Here is a 20,215-nt window from a genome sequence, read left to right on the forward strand (position 1 = left end):
TTGTCTGTGTCTCTCGTGTTGATTTTGTAACTTTCTGCTGGTTAAATCAATTCTCATGTTCAGCCCGAAGAGGCGACTGCTGCTGATTTTGGGGTTTACAAAAATACATTGAATTGAAATGACTGTAGGCAAACGCTGTGGGCGACGTCACGCTCCCTTAGTCCACGTCTTTATACAGTCGGGATTCGAACAGCCAACCTTCCAATCAGTAGACACTCTGCCAACGGAGCTACTATCACCCTCTAATGAATAAATAAGGTAACTGGAAAGCTTTCAAACTTCACAAAGCAAACCATTTGATATTATTTTCCCAAGCTCACAAAATCAGCAACCTGTCATCATTACCATCCAATTTACGCCTACCTTCACCGCAGTAAATAGAATAACTTATAATTATACAACTCAACTGTACAATTTGGGACACATTGTTTTTGTACTCAACAGACAAGTGGCTAATGAGAGCGCTGCCTCCCTTTTCCCAGAATGCATTGTTCCCAGTCTGTCTGTCCCCGTGGCGGCCGTAATGAAGCCAGACAGTCGGCAGGGGCTCTGTGAAGTGATATCGACTCAGGGCTAACCCTCTTTTACAGCATTATTAAGACGCGCTTGCAGCAGAGTACGTGTTGACAATTTACATGAAACACAAGATTGTCTATACCGCTGCCTGAGGAATAGATCGCATTTTGAAACACAGGTGCCACTCTGACATAAACATGTTGTACTGACATATGAAAAGCCTGGTTAGCGCTAATGTAGGCAGCGATGATGCAATACTGGGGCAATGTTCTTTTTGGGAATCAGCTAATGGGGTGTTGAATGATGCATTACTCCAGTGAAAGACATCGCTCAATATTTGATAAGAGCTGGTTCCTGTTTATTTGCTACCCCCATAATATCGTAATCACTATTAATATTTGATCATTTAAATCTTTTGGAATATCTTATTTCTTTTTTAACTGAGGTACTCGGTTTGGCTGCTGACAATTCCCCCCGCTGCACTATCCCTTCCCCACAACACAAACATGTGCCCTTTTCTTCCCGGTAACACCATATTGAAAGGGCGTGATTGAGCAAACATGGCACACATAGAGGTAAAGCCATATCTGAGCCAGGATATTTTAATTTTAAAACACTACATTTTTGTGTATAGCAAAAGACGAAGTTAAATCTGTCAACGGGTGAGTGAAGACGTTTCACTGCTCATCCAAGTCGCTTCTTCAGTTCTGGTCAGATTGCTGGTGAACATTGTCTTATATCTGTCTGAAGGGAGGAGCTGATTACACAGAAACTATGAACAGCTAACACCCTATTCAACCTTTAACGACCCTGCTATTGTTCTCTTTGTTTGGATCTGAGGATGGAGTTATAAATGGGCGACAGATTATGTCTCAGGCTCCCATTCCTATTTAAGAAGGGCTTGTCTTTCTGAACAAAAATAGCTTCTTTAACTCTCTCTCAAACCATTTCTTTTCTCTGGCTAAAATTTGAACCTCACTATCTTTAAAAGAGTGGTTAGTGTCTTTGAGATGGAGATGTACAGCAGACTGGGGTCCAGAGGAGCTCTCACGCCGGTGTTATGGAGTAGCTGTTTAATTTCTCCACTGTAACTCTCACTGCACTCTTCACGACACTGAATGGAGTAGACCACATTACTTTGTTTACGGTTCGGGGTTTTGTCCTTTTGGGTGGACCAGTTTTTGTCTTAAAAGTGTTTGTAGGTTTAAAAGAAGTGTCTTGGATGAGCAGCAAAATGTCTTCACTCCTACAACGATTTGTCCAGTTGACAGATTTAGCTTCGTCTTTTGCTATGGATCAGACCTGGACGACTGAGGGATTACACAGACATCTACATTTTGGTGTGTTCATCTCTTGATGGTTTCAGCTTTTTCCAAGTTAGCAACCTAGTGAAGTAACCTCGGAACAGCAGCACAGGTCCTCACAAAACGAATCATGACTGCGGCTTGCACAAACATATGGCACATACAACACTCACGTTTTAACCTAGCCCTACATGTCAAGAAACTCAGCACAGTGTATCATCTGAACAGTACGACAGAAGAGCTGAAGAAACTGTCCAGCATTGCATCTTATATCTGCCCGAAAGCACATCAAGTCTCCAGTGCGGGGCCTTTACAGTGTCTCAAAGTCTTGAAGTGAAGTGTAGTGAAGTAATGATAAATCCATATCCAGTCACAGTCTGCAGTGTCCGCGTAAAGTTGAATCCAGACAGATAATATGAAGCAAACTCTGCCAAAGTCCTCCTCCTCTCAGTCCCGGTGAAAGTGTAATTCCCAAATGAATGTGGATTATCCAGTGTGGAGCATGTGTGCGTAAAGACGTATCCAAACTAGTCCGTGCAAAGTTCACCGTAATCCTCCTCCTCTGCCCAGGTAACAGTGTAATAAAAGTGAAAAGTTATGAAAAAGCTAGACAAAAGTGAAACTAAAGTACATCCAATTCCACAACAGGATCAGCTGTGTTGCTCTGGTTCATTTGTTTGAGTATTTATTTTGAGTTATAACTGAACGGATGTCATATAGGCTAGTGCAATGTATGTATTAAAATAGGAATTAACAGTTTATGCAACAGCTAATCTATTACAACAGTTCAGAATTCAGAATATAATGGGTAAATTTGTGTTTACTTGAAATGAAAAGTTCCTAGATACTTGTAGATTATGTTTGCAGCGCTTTCTTGGGATTTGCATTGTATTTGGGACTGGCTGGTAGAGATATGGTGGCTAATCTGTACAAACGGTCTCCTCAATATTCAAGAAAGGTGGGTTAAGTGTTTTGCCAAAAATGTCTTTCATCACCTCTTCTCGGGGACAGTAACACAATGCTATATCGATGTGGTTTAAAAGCCCTAGAACCATTTACATCTCATTTTGCTCTTTCCTGTAGGCATTTGCTGGTGATAAAAGCCAACCCCAGCAAATGTAAAAATAGGCTATTTGTAGCACAAGGTCACCCGTACATGCATGTGGAGGAATCCTGAAGTACAAATGCAGGAGCACACACGAACTCTGAGTCGCTGAGAACATGCCCCTCCATAAATTAATCGAACCATGTGCTCGTTTAAGTATCGTATAAAACTACCATGATTAATAGTTGCATTTTCTTATCAGGCAGTGTCCTGTACATCTAAGGTTATTATGATTCATTCTGGTTACTTCGAGTTGGTAAAATTGCATCAGATAATCTAAAATGGCAAATGCAATGTGACTGCAAAATCATTTCACAAGATTTAGACTTATAACTGCTGCTTTTGCGAGATGATTTCAACAGTCAGTTTTATTTGTTTTATTGATTATGTCCATTTCCGCAGTGTCAAAGGTCAAAGTTTGGAGAACAGAGTATTTAGGATAAAACATTTTGACATAAGTAAAAGTAAAAGTGTTATTAAACCTGACTACAGCCACATACGGTTCTACTTAATACGTGGAACTGGATTTCTATAAATTTTAATGCTGCTCCTATCTACAAACAATTTGTCTCAGTCTATTGACCAGGCTTAGATGTGTTTGCATTCTATCACTGAAGTATTTGTCAAATTGTTTTTCCTTGCTAAAATGAGCAGAGAAGAAAGAAAATGGCCGAGAGGTTTGGAAAAAATTGAATCCTTTTGAATCCTTGGGCAATGTGGTTATAATTGAAAACAAGCCTCTATGAAGCAATTTAGCAACCCAACCTCAAAGATCATCAGACAAGAAAGAAAGAAGGATACAAATGTCAGAGCGATTTCTCAGCATTTGATATTTTCATTCAGACGCACCAAGCCTATCTGCATTAGCAACGGCGTCTATGTGTCGAAATGAGATGGTGGAAGTGGCTGGGGAGAGGGAGGAGCAGAAGTCCGGAAAGATCAAAGTCTCTTAACCCTTGGATCAGGACTCCACTATTACTCTGGCTCTACAGTAAAATTATGCATGCGCTTGCTATGCCCACAAGTAATCGGACGCTTCCTTTGATAGAATTACACTCGACCCTGGTGTTAAAGTCTGTCCAGGGTCTGGGAAATTAGCAGCAGAGTTCAGTGGGGAAGAGATTTTTGGGATTTTACAGTGTTTTCTGCAGGTTTATACTGAGATTATGGTGGCACAGGCAATCTTTATTTTTTTAGAAAGGTTTTTAGTTCCTCCCCGAACTGCCACCTTAACGTGGTGGAGGGGTTTGAGCACCCGAATGATCCTGGGAGCTATGTTGTCGGGGGCTTCATGCCCCTGGTAGGGTCACCCATGGCAAACAGGTCCTGGGAGACGGGTCTGACTAAGAGCGGTTCAGAAGCCCAGCATGGAAAGTCAAAGATCAAGGCCGGTTACGTCGCCCGGACTGGCGTTACCGGGGCCCCACCCTGGAGCCAGGCCTGGGGTGGGTGCTCGGCAGCGAGCGCCTGGTGGCCGGGCCTTTCCCCACGGGGCCCGGTCGGGCCCAGCCCGAAGAAACGACGTGGGGCCGTCCTCCCGTGGACCCACCACCTGCGGGAGGAGCCATGAGGGGCGGGTGCGGAGAGATCCGGGCAGCAGTCGAAGGCGGGGACCTCGACGACCGGATCTCCGGACATGGAGACTAGCTCTGGGGACATGGAATGTCACCTCGCTGGGGGGGAAGGAGCCTGAGCTTGTGCGGGAGGTTGAGCGTTACCGGCTAGATATAGTCGGCCTCACCTCCACGCACAGCTTGGGCTCTGGAACCCAACTTCTTGAGAGGGGTTGGACTCTCCATTTCTCTGGCGTTGCCCGCGGGGAGCGGCGGCGAGCTGGTGTGGGCTTGCTCATTGCCCCACAGCTCAGCCGCTGCGTGTTGGGGTTCACTCCGGTGAACGAGAGGGTCGCGTCCCTGCGCCTTCGGGTCGGGGACAGGTCTCTCACTGTTGTGTCGGCCTACGGGCCAAACAGCAGTGCAGAGTACCCGGCCTTCTTGGAGTCCCTGGGAGGGGTACTAGACAGTGCACCAACCGGGGACTCCGTTGTTCTCCTGGGGGACTTCAACGCCCATGTGGGTAACGACAGTGACACTTGGAGGGGCGTGATTGGGAGGAACGGCCTCCCCGATCTGAACCCGAGCGGTGTTTTGTTATTGGACTTCTGTGCTAGTCACAGCTTGTCCATAACAAACACCATGTTCGAGCACAAGGGTGTCCATCGGTGCACATGGCACCAGGACACTCTAGGTCGGAGGTCGATGATCGACTTTGTTGTCGTGTCATCTGACCTCCGACCGCGTGTCTTGGACACTCGGGTGAAGAGAGGGGCTGAGCTGTCAACTGATCACCACCTGGTGGTGAGTTGGATCCGCTGGCGGAGGAGGAAGCCGGACAGACCTGGCAGGCCCAAGCGTATTGTGAGGGTCTGCTGGGAACGTCTGGCGGAGCCCTCTGTCAGGGGGGTCTTCAACTCCCACCTCCGGGAGAGCTTCTCCCTGATCCCGGGGGAGGTTGGAGACATGGACTCCGAGTGGGCCATGTTCTCCACCTCTATTGTTGATGCGGCTGCTCGTAGCTGTGGTCGTAAGGTCTGTGGTGCTTGTCGCGGCGGCAATCCCCGAACCCGGTGGTGGACACCGGAAGTAAGGGATGCCGTCAAGCTGAAGAAGGAGTCCTATCGAGCCTTGTTGGCTCGTGGGACTCCTGAGGCAGCTGATGAGTACCGGCGGGCCAAGCGTGCCGCGGCTCGGGCAGTCGCAGAGGCAAAAACTCGGGGTTGGGAGGAGTTCGGGGAGGCCATGGAGGAGGACTATCGGACGGCCTCAAAGAGATTCTGGCAAACCGTCCGACGCCTCAGGAGGGGAAAGCAGTGCTTCACCAACACTGTTTACAGTGCGGGTGGAGAGCTGCTGACCTCGACTGGGGATGTTGTCGGGCAGTGGAAGGAATACTTTGAGGATCTCCTCAATCCCACTGTCACGTCTTCCGAGGAGTAAGCAGAAACTGGGGACCCAGGGGCGGACTCGTCCATCACCCTGGCTGAAGTCACTGAGGTGGTTGGCAAGCTCCTCGGTGGCAAGGCTCCGGGGGTGGATGAGATCCGTCCTGAGTACCTCAAGTCTCTGGATGTTGTGGGACTGTCTTGGCTGACACGTCTCTGCAACATCGCGTGGCGGTCGGGGACAGTACCTGTGGAATGGCAGACCGGGGTGGTGGTCCCTCTGTATAAGAAGGGGGACCGGAGGGTGTGTTCCAATTACAGGGGAATCACACTCCTCAGCCTTCCCGGTAAGGTCTATTCCAGGGTGCTGGAGAGGAGAATCCGACCGATAGTCGAACCTCGGATTCAGGAGGAGCAGTGTGGTTTTCGTCCTGGTCGTGGAACACTGGACCAGCTCTATACTCTCCATCGGGTCCTCGAGGGCTCATGGGAGTATGCCCAACCAGTCCACATGTGTTTTGTGGATCTGGAGAAGGCATTCGACCGTGTCCCTCGAGGTGTCCTTTGGGGGGTGCTCTGGGAGTATGGGGTCCGGGGCTCTTTGCTAAGGGCTGTCCGGTCCCTGTATGACCGGAGCAGGAGCTGTGTTCGCATTGCCGGCAGTAAGTCAGACCTGTTCCCAGTGCATGTTGGACTCCGCCAGGGCTGCCCTTTGTCACCGGTTCTGTTCATTATATTTATGGACAGAATTTCTAGGCGCAGCCAGGGGCCGGAGGGGGCCTGGTTTGGGAACCACAGGATTTCATCTCTGCTGTTTGCAGATGATGTTGTCCTGATGGCTTCTTCGAGCCAGGACCTGCAGCAGGCACTGGGGCGGTTTGCAGCCGAGTGTGAAGCGGCTGGGATGAGAATCAGCTCCTCCAAATCCGAGGCCATGGTTCTCGACCGGAAAAAGGTGGTTTGCTCTCTCCGGGTGGGTGGTGAGTCTCTGCCCCAAGTGGAGGAGTTCAAGTATCTCGGGGTCTTGTTCACGAGTGAGGGAAGGATGGAGCGTGAGATTGACAGGCGGATCGGTGCAGCGTCTGCAGTGATGCGGTCGCTGTATCGGTCCGTTGTGGTAAAGAAGGAGCTGAGCCGGAAGGCGAAGCTCTCGATTTACCGGTCAATCTACGTTCCTACCCTCACCTATGGTCATGAGCTTTGGGTAATGACCGAAAGGACAAGATCGCGGATACAAGCGGCTGAAATGGGCTTCCTCCGCAGAGTGGCCGGGCGCACCCTTAGGGATAGGGTGAGGAGCTCGGTCACACGGGAGGAGCTCGGAGTAGAGCCGCTGCTCCTACACGTTGAGAGGAACCAGCTGAGGTGGCTCGGGCATCTGCTCAGGATGCCTCCTGGACGCCTCCCTAGGGAGGTGTTCTGGGCATGTCCCACCGGGAGGAGGCCCCGGGGAAGACCCAGGACACGCTGGAGGGACTATGTCTCTCGGCTGGCCTGGGAACGCCTTGGGGTCCCACCGGAGGAGCTGGAGGACGTGTCCGGGGTGAGGGAAGTCTGGGAGTCCCTGCTTAGACTGCTGCCCCCGCGACCCGGCCCCGGATAAGCGGAAGAAAATGGATGGATGGATGGAGGTTTTTAGTTGACTGAGTTATAATTTATTTTATTTTATCTATTTCTATTGCAACTTATACATGTAATACATTTTTATCTGTGAAAAGCACCATAAAATCATACTTTAAAATTTTACTTAGTATGATTTTTCGGAGTAACTATGTCACTTGTTGCTTCTACTACAAAAAAAAATACTGATTAAAGGTTAATTTAAGCATCTTCTATATATTTATGACAACAAGCAAAACACACTTCTTCAATACTTTATGAAGATGAGAGTCTAGTCCCCAGTGAATCTCCCCGTTTTCAAAGGGGTGTGATTGACAGGTGGATTAGCCAATCGGGGACAAGCATGGTCCGTTTATATTGGAAAAAATTAAAGGAAAAAAAATATCACATGCGTCTGAAAAACATTGCGAAATTCTGCAGAATCAATGAACATACTACTGAACTCTGTTAATCTGAGGTGAGATAAATTCAGTTTTATTTGTAAATCACAGGTGACCAATGAGCTCCTTTGTTTATCATGTGTCAGTGAAATAAACAAATCTGATTGCACGAACACGTTTGACGGAGTTTGAGAGGCAAAGGAGGCGTGTGGACCAGACTGATATCAATATATATTTATAAAAAATATTGAGAGACATCGTTCTAGATTTGCCAGGCAAGCAAAACATTACATTTTTAGTGCCACTTTATTGTTCATATTGTTTTAAATTATGGGGGCAGAAAATGAACGTAGTTTTAACTGGTAAAGGGTTATAAATAAGATATGATAAGATGGATGAGACTTACGACAGCCTTTCTCGTCGCTCTTGTCGAAGCAGTCGGGAAGTCCGTCACATTGCCAGCCACCCGGGACACACTTGCCATCGCCGCACATGAAGTTCCCGGGAATGTTGCACTCCGTGGTGAAGTTGTTCCCCGGGAGCAGCTGGGCCTCTGTGGGATGAAGGAAAGAAATCATTTAAGAAACAAAACAACTCCAGTAAAATCATTTATATTTTAGGACATCCAAGTGGGGAAAAGCTTGAAATCAGGTGTGAGAAATGTATATATTCAAAAGGTTGGCGGTTCGAATCCCGCTCTCGACTTTGCAGTGAAGTGCTTTAAGTGCCTTTGAGGGTGGAAAAGTGTCTTGCAAAAGCAGGTTCATACAACGAGGAAAAGCAGACTGAACCAGCAACCAACCATTAAAAAAAAAGACAAAACAAAGCAAACACATGGCACTTTTGAGACACAGGAGGCAAGGAAGATTAACTGTTATACTCAAGGATTTAACAGGAATATGTAAAACCAACTGCAGAAATTAAACTTGCAACTTCCCTCCCAAAAGATTAAATGAGCATCTAACCTGCTTACGCTTTTCTGCTTCCTAGAATCCAGGCTAATTCAGGCTATAAAAATGGTTGCATATCCTCACAGAGCAATGCTATCTCGTTTCTCTAAATACAGCAATATCAGAGGTGCTGAAGCCTGTATCATTCTCGGAAAATAAACAGCGCTCTGGCATGAATACAAATGCAAAGAGGGTCATTGAGTGTTACCAGTGCTGTGGGCGCTAGAGTCAAGTTAAGTCTTTTGATATCACACTACAGCACAAGATAAGGGTGCCGTCTCCATAGGCCACTCGTAAACAAAAACACCACAATATATTTATGTACAGATTTACAGATATTTGTGGAGCCTGTGAGATGGGTGGGAATGTGAGGCATGGTCTATAAGCTGGGGTTTGACACAGTGTAGTGACAAAGTTTGGTCGTAAAGAGAACAATAGAAGGTAATAAGGGAAAGGCGGCCGGTGGAACACTTTCCATTAGTAGAAGGGAAGTCAGAGAGCCACTCAAGGTAAAGAGTGCACCTGCTGCTATAGGGCAATGGAGTCTGAGGGGCTGTGGGAGCTGCCAAAATAACAGACCGAATCATCAACAGTAGTAGAGTCTCCGAAACAGACCAGGGACTGACGAGTTGAACCGTGATATCAACTACTAATAGTCACATACTATAAAAGCACTTTCATTAACAACAACAACAAAAAAGGTGTCAACTCTGAACTAAACTAAACACAAAATATCAGAGCATTACGATATCATCAATAGGAGTCAACGCATTCTGATGATCTAGAGTTCTAAAGCTCGGAGTTGCACGTCTCTCAGTCACACTCCCACAGGTCGGTGATGGTCCAAAAGCAGCGAGTATGCACTGGTTTAAACTGAGCCACTATTGCCCATAAATAGCATCAAATACAGGCAACGACACTTTATACACTGCCTTGCCAAAAAAAAAAAGGTCACACACTCTAATATTTCATTGGACCTTTAGCTTTGATTACGTCACACATTCACTGTGGCATTGTTTTGATTTCGCTTCTGCAACGTCACAAGATTTATTTCCATCCAGTGTTGCATTCATTTTCCACCAAGATGTTGCATTGATGATGGTCGAGTCTGACGCTGCACAAAGCTTCTCCAGCACATCCCAAAGATTCTCAATGGGGTTAAGGTCTGGACTCTGTGGTGGACAATCCATGTGTGAAAATGATGTCTCATGCTCCTGAACCGCTCTGTCACAATTTGAGCCCGATGAATCCTGGCATTGTCGTCTTGGAATATGCCCGTGCCATCAGGGAAGAAAAAATCCATTGATGGAATAACCTGGTCATTCAGTATATTCAGGTGTCAGCTGACCTCATTCTTTGAGCACAGACTGTTGCTGAACCTCGACCTGACCAACTGCAGCAACACCAACCTATTTGCTTAGTTAAATCCAGGTGGTGACCTTATTTTTTGGCCAGGAAGTGTATTTTACTCTTATGTTGAACTAGTAAAGTAGTTATGTGTGCGTTTCCTTTGTTCAATGTCATTGTAACCGGAAAAAAACAAAATAGAATCACAAATATTTCTCAGCAATGGATTATCTTCACAAAGCCTCTCTTCTCTCATGCTATTTTTCCATCACAGCAAAGTAATTACACTCTTAACTGTTCTGAGCAGGTTTTTGCCATGCACCAGAGCAGAGCACCTGACTCAGACATCATATTTTCTTACATCACACAGGTCTTGCCCCACCGCCGGGTGAATACACCTTGTTGAAGTTCTCTTTAGTAAGACGTCGCGGCCCTCTTATTCTCCGCGGGGCTGATGCAAGCGTCTTTTGTCTCTTGCAATATACAACGCTTCTAGTAATTTATGGAGAAAACACAGCAAAGAATATTTTTTATCGCTGGTGGGAGGGCCAGGGCTAACAGTTCAAAACAACAACAACAAAAAACAGTAGTCACCTTTGACCTCAATGGATATTTCATGGGTGAAGCCTTCTGATATACAACAGCATTTGATGTTTGAGGAGCACACAGACTTAAGCCGTGCTCACTCTCCTCCCATGGCTCTGCCCTTCCTCGTCGTGTTTGTTCACTCTGACAAAGAAACCTCTCAAACACCACATTCACACGAGGGCAAACAGAATGGGAGGCAGAATTATTTCACTATTCTATATTTACTCTAAACCCCGCCGTGGATTGCAGACTTATTCGTTTTTTGGCATACAAACTTTGCATAAAATGTTGATACTTTGCAGTGGCATCACACTGTTCTGCGTGTATGTCTATGGCAGAATGTTCAGCAGTTTATATGGTGACACAATGCACACATTAGCAAATACAGTTGTCCCTCACTATAACGCGGTTCACCTTTTCCGGTCTCACTGTTTCGTGGAATTTTTGGTGTAATTTTTCATGTTTTTTTACATCATATGAGCGTGCATTGTGTTCTGCGTCCTGATTGGCTGTTGGACTGTAGACCATTGTCCATCAGTCTCCTCCGTGCCGTGTCTCCTGTACAGTACAGAATGTGTTCAGACAAATTTACATAAATGTTGGATCTCAGTGTGACTCTGAAGTGCTGTACGTTTGCAATTTGTTTTCTCCACGACAAAACCCACAATGTCGATGAAACGTTCTGCACCGACAAAGACGCCTACGAAGGTTTGAACTTTGAGAGAGTTTAAACGAGAGAGAAATGTGAGAAAATGTTAATGCCTGTGTGAGAAAAGTGTATAAAGTGTGTGGTGAGGGGTTTTACAGCAAAAAACATAGAGAATAACTGTAAAAAATAAAGTTGATACTTTGCGGATTTCACCTATTGCGGGTTATTTTTAGAACCTAACCCCCGCGATTAACAAGGAACCACTGTACTGCCAATTTTTTATATTTTTTTTAATCAGCAATTATTTAAACAACACATTTTCAGGAGCCTGTGATCACTGCACGTGTTCATGGTTTGATTTTCAACAAAAAAGGTGAACTGAAAAGCTGTTGGCTAATGGTAGACTTGTTTAACAGCACAAATCATCTCACCTATTGTAGTTCCAGCTAAGATCAGAATGTGTTCAAATAAAGCTCAGATTAAAGTTTAACAAAGCCTCACACAGAGCAGCACCTACAGTTAGCAACACACCCTGAGAAAATATTGATGACACCAGCTGCAACGTATCAATACGGCTGTACACTTTTAGCCAATAGTCAGTTATATTCGGTCGATGGCGTCTTAGAAAACCACATAAAAAAATTGTTTTATTAGGTTTCTGAGGGTTTACATGAACAACAACAGCAGAGAATGTGAGTGAGTTAGCTTCAGATTTGGAAAGGACTGGACAGTTTCATCTGCCCTTAAGATGCTGTTTACTAGAACTTATCTGTATGTAGTTTGTTTTTTTCCATAAGATCCAAAGAACTCTATTAATTCCTAATTCCATAGTTGACCAGTCCCACAAAGTATTGACTTAAACCCTCAGTCATCCGGGTCTGATCCATAGCAAAAGACGTAGTTTAATCAGTTATTCACTTCAGTCACACTCAGTAAAACTCTGAATCCACAGCTGCTCTATGCCAAAAAGTCAGACACGTGTCAACCTGTGTGCCGTCCATTCATTTAGAACAAAATCATATTGAGATAAAAGAATTCCATGACTGTTTATTAGATGACATATTGTGAAATATTTCAGCAGTAATTATGGCAGAACATTTGAGGCACAACAATAAAACTAATTTATGAGCCATACAAAAGAAATAAAGTAGAACAATTGAACTTTCCACAGTTATTAACAAGTAGCATGCTAGCACATTGTGTGAAAATGTGTCCAAAATATGGTGACTGTTATTTGGTTGTAATTTGTAACACAGATTCATAAAACACAGCTGCAATTTTCTGTTCTTCCAAAGCCGCTAACATGTCTCTTTGCTTGTTCTCTACTGCTGTAAGAAAATAAACTCCTTGATTGCACTTGGGAACATAGCAAACCTCATTGCGTCTACTATTTATTGATTTACTACTTTAAGAATAGCTCCTAACCGAAACTGTCTTTACAATCACTGATGGAGGCCAAACCCTTTTCGTAGACCTTTCTTTGGTGGAGAGCTCCTTTTGAAAAGACTTTAAGAAGCTTGTTGAGGCATCAGGTTAATTGGACAGTTGCTTTGAGCACGGAGATTACTGGTTTTGTGTGTGCGCACTTGACAGACAGCCAATGAAGCTATGCAAAAACGGCTGACCGAGGACTCGTCTTGTCCCGTGAGTTTCTGACATTGCCAACTGCAAATCTCTTCTCTCAACAAGTCCGTGAGCGTGACTTAGGTAATGGAGCTTTCTAACTGCACTGTGGAGGCTATCTGACAAACAAGCCCACCTCGTTACCATAGTGAATGCAGGTCCGCCGCTTATTACTGGAAGCACTGCGAGCTTGTTAACTCAATAATAACTCTGGCGCAGTGCTTGTTGGGTATCGCGCCACTCCCAAGGTGACCTCTGAGTATTTTAATGGACACAACGGTACCCATGCACTTCCATTCACTTGCTTTCGCTGGTACGGACATAGAGGACAGAATGTACATGTGTAACAACACAGCTGTGCTAGAGGAAAAGGGGATACAGGACATAAGCCAGGATAACTCTGGATACCTGCATGGCTCACTGGGAAGAGAGAGAGGGGCAATTACTGCGGGTAAATATTGACAACAGCATCCTTGTGTCTCTGGTCCAATGCAATCTGTGGTCTTTACCTTGTGTCCACTGTAGCTGTTGAAGTATGCAGGGTTGAAATTGGGATTAAATTAACAGACAGAAAATGTTTGTTGGAATGAAGCTGTAATACCAAAGAAAATCAACGTGTGAAAGACAATAAGGAGAAATCATTTGACTATCAGGCAGAATTGGGCTGGGCTGAGACAATATGCAATTTTGGTCATTCTGTGCTCAAATAGAGACACTTTAACCACCCGCATCACCTACTAGTCATGCCCTGAATGACTGACATCAGTAATTTAACCAATCACAGTGAAGTGTGAACTTTTAGACGGAGCAGAAGGCTTTGCCAATGCAGAGAATAGGGGTCACAATAAACAAATCAAAGTTAAAATTAGATAGGGTGACAATAATTGAAGTAGTGCTAGTGCAACAGCTTTCGCGACTTGACATAGTGCTGCCAAATAGAGTTGGCCGCGGTACTGAAAAAGTGTGATAGTGTCACCTTCAATATCATCTGTAAAAAAAAAATCCCATCTGGAATCTGCAAAGTTTTATATTCAACACTGCCGTCAATAAATAACTCCATTAAATATATTCTCAGCCATTTGACCAATGTTAAACCTCTATTGTGCTGTTAAATAGTTTTCTTTTAATTTGAATAAATAACTAGTCCACAAAAGCTGAAAACATATAACTGCTGGTGCAGAAAAGTTATGCAGCATGGCTGAACTCATCATCACACCAGCAGTGTCCTGTCTGTCACAATAACTGTTGGGACACAAACAGCATTGACTAAAACAAAAAAGAATATAACTATAACACGTGAACTTGAGGTATGTGCAGGACGTATGATATGGGCCGTGTGGAGCTGGACTCAGGACATATGGAGCGTTCTGGACCACATGGGGCTGAACGGGATGTCGACAGATTCTAATAATAATAATACATTTTATTTGTTAGGCGCCTTTCAAGGCTCTCAAGGTCGCCGTACATACATACGTACACAATACAAATTGAAACAATGTATGTTGCAATGTGTTCTGACTTTATGAACCCGTGCATCATGGATACAAACTCACTTTTGAAAAAATATATTAAAACGCAGAGAAGTGGAATGTTTTCCTTCGCACAAACACTTTGTTTATCCACGCACCAAGACATGTGCCTGCACCTCAGTTTCTCTGCTATAATGTGATCATACAGTCAGGGGAGTCCAGTCCAGACCCTTTAGTGTCTTTTATGGTGCTTTAAAGCTAAACTACAGTGTTAGCCTAGTTGTCTCTCTCTCGCTATATATATATATATATATATATATATATATCTCACCTAACTCTACTACCAAGTACTATTTGAAGACTTTAACATAAATGCCAAATGAAAAGTAATGCAATAATGTTAATTAAATCACCTTAATTTGCCAGAAGCCATTCATTTTAATTACGCTATTACCATGCAAGATTTAGACTTACTTTTACTATACACATTTTTAAGCTGTTACGGTATGAATATAGAATGTGCTTCCCCTACCTTAATTAGAATTTTTTTTTAATCACAAGCCTAATTTCCCAGTGGTTTTGAATAATACCAAGGAATTTAATTTAACATGTGGTGTACAATACTTTCCCAGGGCATAATCAGCCAATGTTCTCTCAGAGTCTTACAATATACTGATATATTTAAGGTGCTACTCCACAATCGCGTTGTAATGAATTTGGGTTTTTTTTTGCATTTTTTTTGTTTTTTTGTTTTTTTTTTTACAAAAGGTGTGCCAATGGATGGTGCAGTTCTAATTTTCTTTAGCTATGGGCACACTTCATGCATCCCAGCACAGCACCTTTGAGAATTTGATACCACCAAAGTAATTTTTATGAGATATACAGGCCTAACCAGTGTAAAAAAAAAGGAAGGAAGGAAGAAAAGAAAGAACATGCTTACATATACGCAAAATGGGGAATAAGACATTAAAGCTACCATTTGTAAGCTTATTCGATTTTTTTACCAGTAGATAACAGATGTGAAACCAAATCGCTCTGAAAAAGATGCATTCTTACTGTAAGCAGCATCACATCTCCATAGACCTGACCTGTAACTTGGCCTGCTCCGGTTTCCATGGAGATAAATAAGTTGAAAACCATACTGTGGGACATTCCAGGCAGAGTAACATTTTCATTGAGTCAAGCAGATGGCAGACTCTCCACCAGAAAAGCTACACAGTGTACACCACAATAATGGGCTTAAAAAATGAAACAAAATGGCTTGACAAAAGACATAACTTTTTGTTCAGAAATTCCTCTACTGCCCTCTAAGCTATTCGCATGGGCTAAGAAAGGTCAGACCTATAAATCTGTGTGCCATGACTACTGACTGGCTTTTTCTACCTCCACACCACTCTATTCCAACAGCCTTAAATACCTGACCTGTACTGATTAACCCCGGGTGAGAGGTGGAGACGTGGACTGAGAAGGCTCTGGGAAACTGATGGGACTCTGCACAGTAGAGTCGAGGAGATATGGAGGAGACGGCGTAACAAGAGATGGGAAAATTGATTCTTTGACAACATCAAGTGGAAAAATAACGTTACATTCACGTATTTGTCACGTTATTTTGTAAGGTGAAATAGTTCATCTTAGTTTCATAAAAATGTAGTGATTACAGAGATACTAATCAACCCAAATTAAGTAAAGTAAGTAAATTGTTGTTTGAATTACTTACCATTTAGAATATCATGACACAACAAAGTGACATTATTAAACCTGTTTGTTCAGAAGTATTTTGCAGTAGATGTTTCATACAATACCAACTCACGTCCGGTGTGCCCCAGGGTTCCGTTTTAGGTCCCGTGCTTTTTAACCTGTACATGCTCCCTCTCGCTGGTGTCACGTTGCAAAAATAGTTTATTCTCACCTAAAAAACATAGCCAGAGTCCACTCCATTCTCTCTCGGGTCAACACGGAGACAATGATGAATGTAGTAATTGCAAACCTGAAAATATATTATTTTGGGAAGACCAGAAACCAGAACGTTACATTAGTCTGTTCAACTGATGATAAGTTAGCAGCACTTGTCCTGACTAGAACCAGAAGCCGGGACCACATTGGTGAAACTGTTTTATAATGACTGTGAAGTACTTTGTGTTACTTTTTTTTTTATGAATAGAGTTTGATTCGATTAAACAGCAGAGACTATCCATGTCTGACGCTGTGTCCCATTGGGCAGCTGGTCTCATGTTAGTATAATAGTGGTGAGCAGACAGGGGAGGCTCACATTCAGGGGCTATTACTGTACAAAGTCACTCTCAGTGTGATGAAATACAGTCATGCAGCATTTACCTCCAGCTGTTGATTATGGAGTCTGCATTCACTCGAACAAATTAATGAGTAAATCAGCTACTGTTAAGAGCACATACTGAAAGTGCTAATGATCAAAAGGCCATCCGGGTTACAGTTACTTTTCTGCTAAGTTAGGACTCGAAAATAAATAACTGAAATTTAAGCGTTGATCTAGTTGATAAAAAGACTTACTTGTATTTATTCCCACTGTAATCATGACATTTAACTTACTTATTCACTTGAACTTTATTTTTGATAGCTCTTTCTTTTGGTCGGCTGCATGTCTGTAATGAAAAATTATTTACCCTTGGGGATAAACAAAAGTAATTAGATTCTTATTCTGAAGGCAAAAGTATGATAAAAGTGACTGATTTGTGATCTTTGCAAAATGTCACATTCATGTTTCACGCATTTTTGACATTCCTATTCATCAACTCGGAAAAGTAGAATAAAGTAACAACATGCCTCTCCATAATGAGCATCATCTTGTAGTTTCTGTGCATTGTTATCTTGCAGTTAAATTAAGTTGAGGCATAAACAACAGATCCATGCCCTACACAACCTACGCTTTTTCTACAGCGCCTGACCGTGACCTGGTGACCCTGCACTCTCTCATTCCTGTCTTGTTGCTCCAGCGCTGCATGCAGGGTGAATTAATTGGTAAAATACTCCAACAGGGGCATGACTCAGCCCTAACTAATATAAAAAGTAGTATTAAATCAGCTGTATTAATGAAAAAAATCGCTCACATCAATCTACTGAACAGTAAAATCTCTCCCTCGCACCTTCATTAGGCCCAGGTCCAAGCATTTTTCATGCCTGCCAGTGCAAACCATTCAACGTAGCTTCAGAGCCTTGACGACGCCATTGAGCTAAACTGCCTCCTATTAATTAAAAATGAAACAGTGTTAGACGGTGATAAAATGCCGACTTACATTCCTGCCAATGTAAACACAAGGAACTGTTTGGGCTGGAGGTGGAGAGGCGAGAATCAATATGGCAGCCTCTCTTAGCTAAACCACTTTTCCTTTGCTTCAAACACATTTTTCAATTACACACTGCTCGTAATGCTCTACAAACATGTTCGGGGGCTCAGCGGGGTGCAAGGGTGATTTGGCTTCCTCAATCGTACCATTTGTAATCCCTGATCCTCTTCCTGGTTGCCAGTTTCTTTTTACACCAGTATTCCTCAAACTTTTTCAGACCAAGGACCACTTTGTTGTTGCGGTAGTTTTTTTTTCGTTGTCTTTCATGTCTTTGAAAGGAAAGTTTGCCGTTTGCAGAGATTAGTTTGTTAACTTATACACGGCCTCCTGGGCTTATTAAAAGGGTCATTCTGTGTTTCAATCAAGTGCAAATTAGAAGCTAGATGAGCCGCTTTTTGAAATACAAGGCTCCGCTATTGATGCAGTGACTTTATGAATGACAGACTGTTGCACGCCCTGTTCGTTAATGTTGGAAAAGTCAAATACTGTAGATTACATGTGTCAAACTCAAGGCTCGTGAGCCAAATTCGGCCCGCTACGTCATTTTCTGTGGCCCGCGACAAAGTAAATTAAAAGGTATGACTGTCTTAAAATGTCAGGAGATACACAGATAAACAGCCATTTTTTTCATGTCTATGCAAATCCATATGCAATATTTGTAACTTGAATAAGTAATAAATATAGAAACGGTTAATTAACAAGATTAGAGCGTAGTGACATTTATCTTACAGTTACATCTGGCCCTTTGAGCGCAACCATTTTGTTGATGTGGCCCTCGGTCGAAAATGAGTTTGACACCCCTGCTGTAGATAAATCGGTCAAATGAGCTAAAGTGTGTGCGTAAGTTTAAGTGTAAATATCCAAAATTAATCAAGTGCAAATTTGAGGAACACTGCAATAAAATGTTTTCATAATTTGCTCGTGGACCACTAGGCGATGCTGGACCACAGTTTGAGTTTTGAGTTCCACGGCTGTACACATTCGCACATCGGATCCGCAAAAATGGCACCCAGCAGCTATAGACTATCAAGGAAACACACAGGCAGGGGCAGAATATACAGACCAGCCAAGCGAGCAGGCCCCTAATAGGGAGAGATACAGCGAGGGACACTCATGCATAGACAGAGACAGCTCAGTAAGAATAATGTGACACTAGCTACATTTAATACTACATCCACTGGTGAGCATTTTTACAGTCTCTAATGGCCACACTCAAGCTATTTGCCGGCAAAAGGTTGACACGTCAGACGGGTTTTTTATGTGCATCTTGGGACAGCCGATAATGGCACCCCAGACCAGGGAATGGTTCAGATTGTAGATAATATTTGCCCAAAAAGCTGGATTTATTTCCAGTTTAACAGATTTTTATTCATTGAAGTGCATTAGGTGTGCAGACTGCGTGAAGAGGATTATTGATATGTAGGTCGTTTTGTTTTAAGTGTGGTGCCTTCCAAAAATAAAGCTACCCAGGAGAGGGAAGAGTCGTGGGATTGATGTACGTCAGACTTTCTCTTATAAAACAGAACAAATGGTAAAACGACGGCAGCTGCAGACGTTATATTCGCAATTGCAATATCACAATTACTGTTGAAATGACCCTGAAGAGAAAGTCACTTCAGACCTGAAAGTCCTGATTAGTATTGAACAAATTAGTATTTTTGCTTCAGGCGAGAGCGTCAGAATGGTTTTGACCTAAAGTTAACCAACTGTAGTTTCATTTTTTTTTTTTTTTATGCTTGAAATTATGATTATTAATCTGACTTTCACAGCCCTAGTCTTACCGCAGGTCTTGAACATCACACACCATTTTAATATGTGACAGAGTTCTGCATATTTATAGGAAAAACTGCCATTTTGGAATTAATTGCCACTATACACTGTTTAGAATCAGCTGTTATGTATAGGCTTTTTGTAATATAACACTACTATGCACTTTGCTAACGTATGCTCTTATAAATGTATTCACTACTATCCATTTAAGCATTCATAAACATTCATTACATTGTGCACAGACATGGACACAAGGCGGATTTAGTGATTTGCCCAAAGACACAGCTGCAGGTTGCACTGGTCAGATTTGGGACCAAACCACCAATTACTGAGTTGTCAATTCTTTACCAGACATGAAATGCACAACACTGAATCTCAGAACTGTGTCAAAATGTCAAAATGGTTTAAAGTCAATGAAAGTCAAAACAACAAACTTTTACCTCGGAGAAATAAGGCTGTACCTGATGCAACTAGTGGAAAAGTGTGCTGCTGTTTCCACGATTATGAATATTTAAAAACTACACCAAAATACAATAATTCCCCATACTCTAATTACCTGATGCAATATTATGATTTCCTTTTTGAATATTGAAATAAACCTCTTCCAAAACAGTTGAAATTCTCAGGTGTGGT

The 20,215-nt window shown here is 43.2% G+C and overlaps 1 protein-coding gene across 1 annotated transcript in view; it reads right to left on the bottom strand.

Annotated features, from left to right (window-relative positions):
* Positions 1–20,215, bottom strand: part of ldlrad3 (low density lipoprotein receptor class A domain containing 3) — a 144,191-nt gene that overhangs the window by 90,829 nt on the left and 33,147 nt on the right. Inside the window, exon 2 of the mRNA XM_033968524.2 lies at positions 8,273–8,419. Coding sequence (XP_033824415.1) covers positions 8,273–8,419 — 147 coding nt within the window. The remainder of the gene's footprint in view (positions 1–8,272; positions 8,420–20,215) is intronic.

Source organism: Periophthalmus magnuspinnatus, chromosome 6 (assembly GCF_009829125.3).
Source record: "Periophthalmus magnuspinnatus isolate fPerMag1 chromosome 6, fPerMag1.2.pri, whole genome shotgun sequence".
Taxonomy (NCBI): domain Eukaryota; kingdom Metazoa; phylum Chordata; class Actinopteri; order Gobiiformes; family Gobiidae; genus Periophthalmus; species Periophthalmus magnuspinnatus.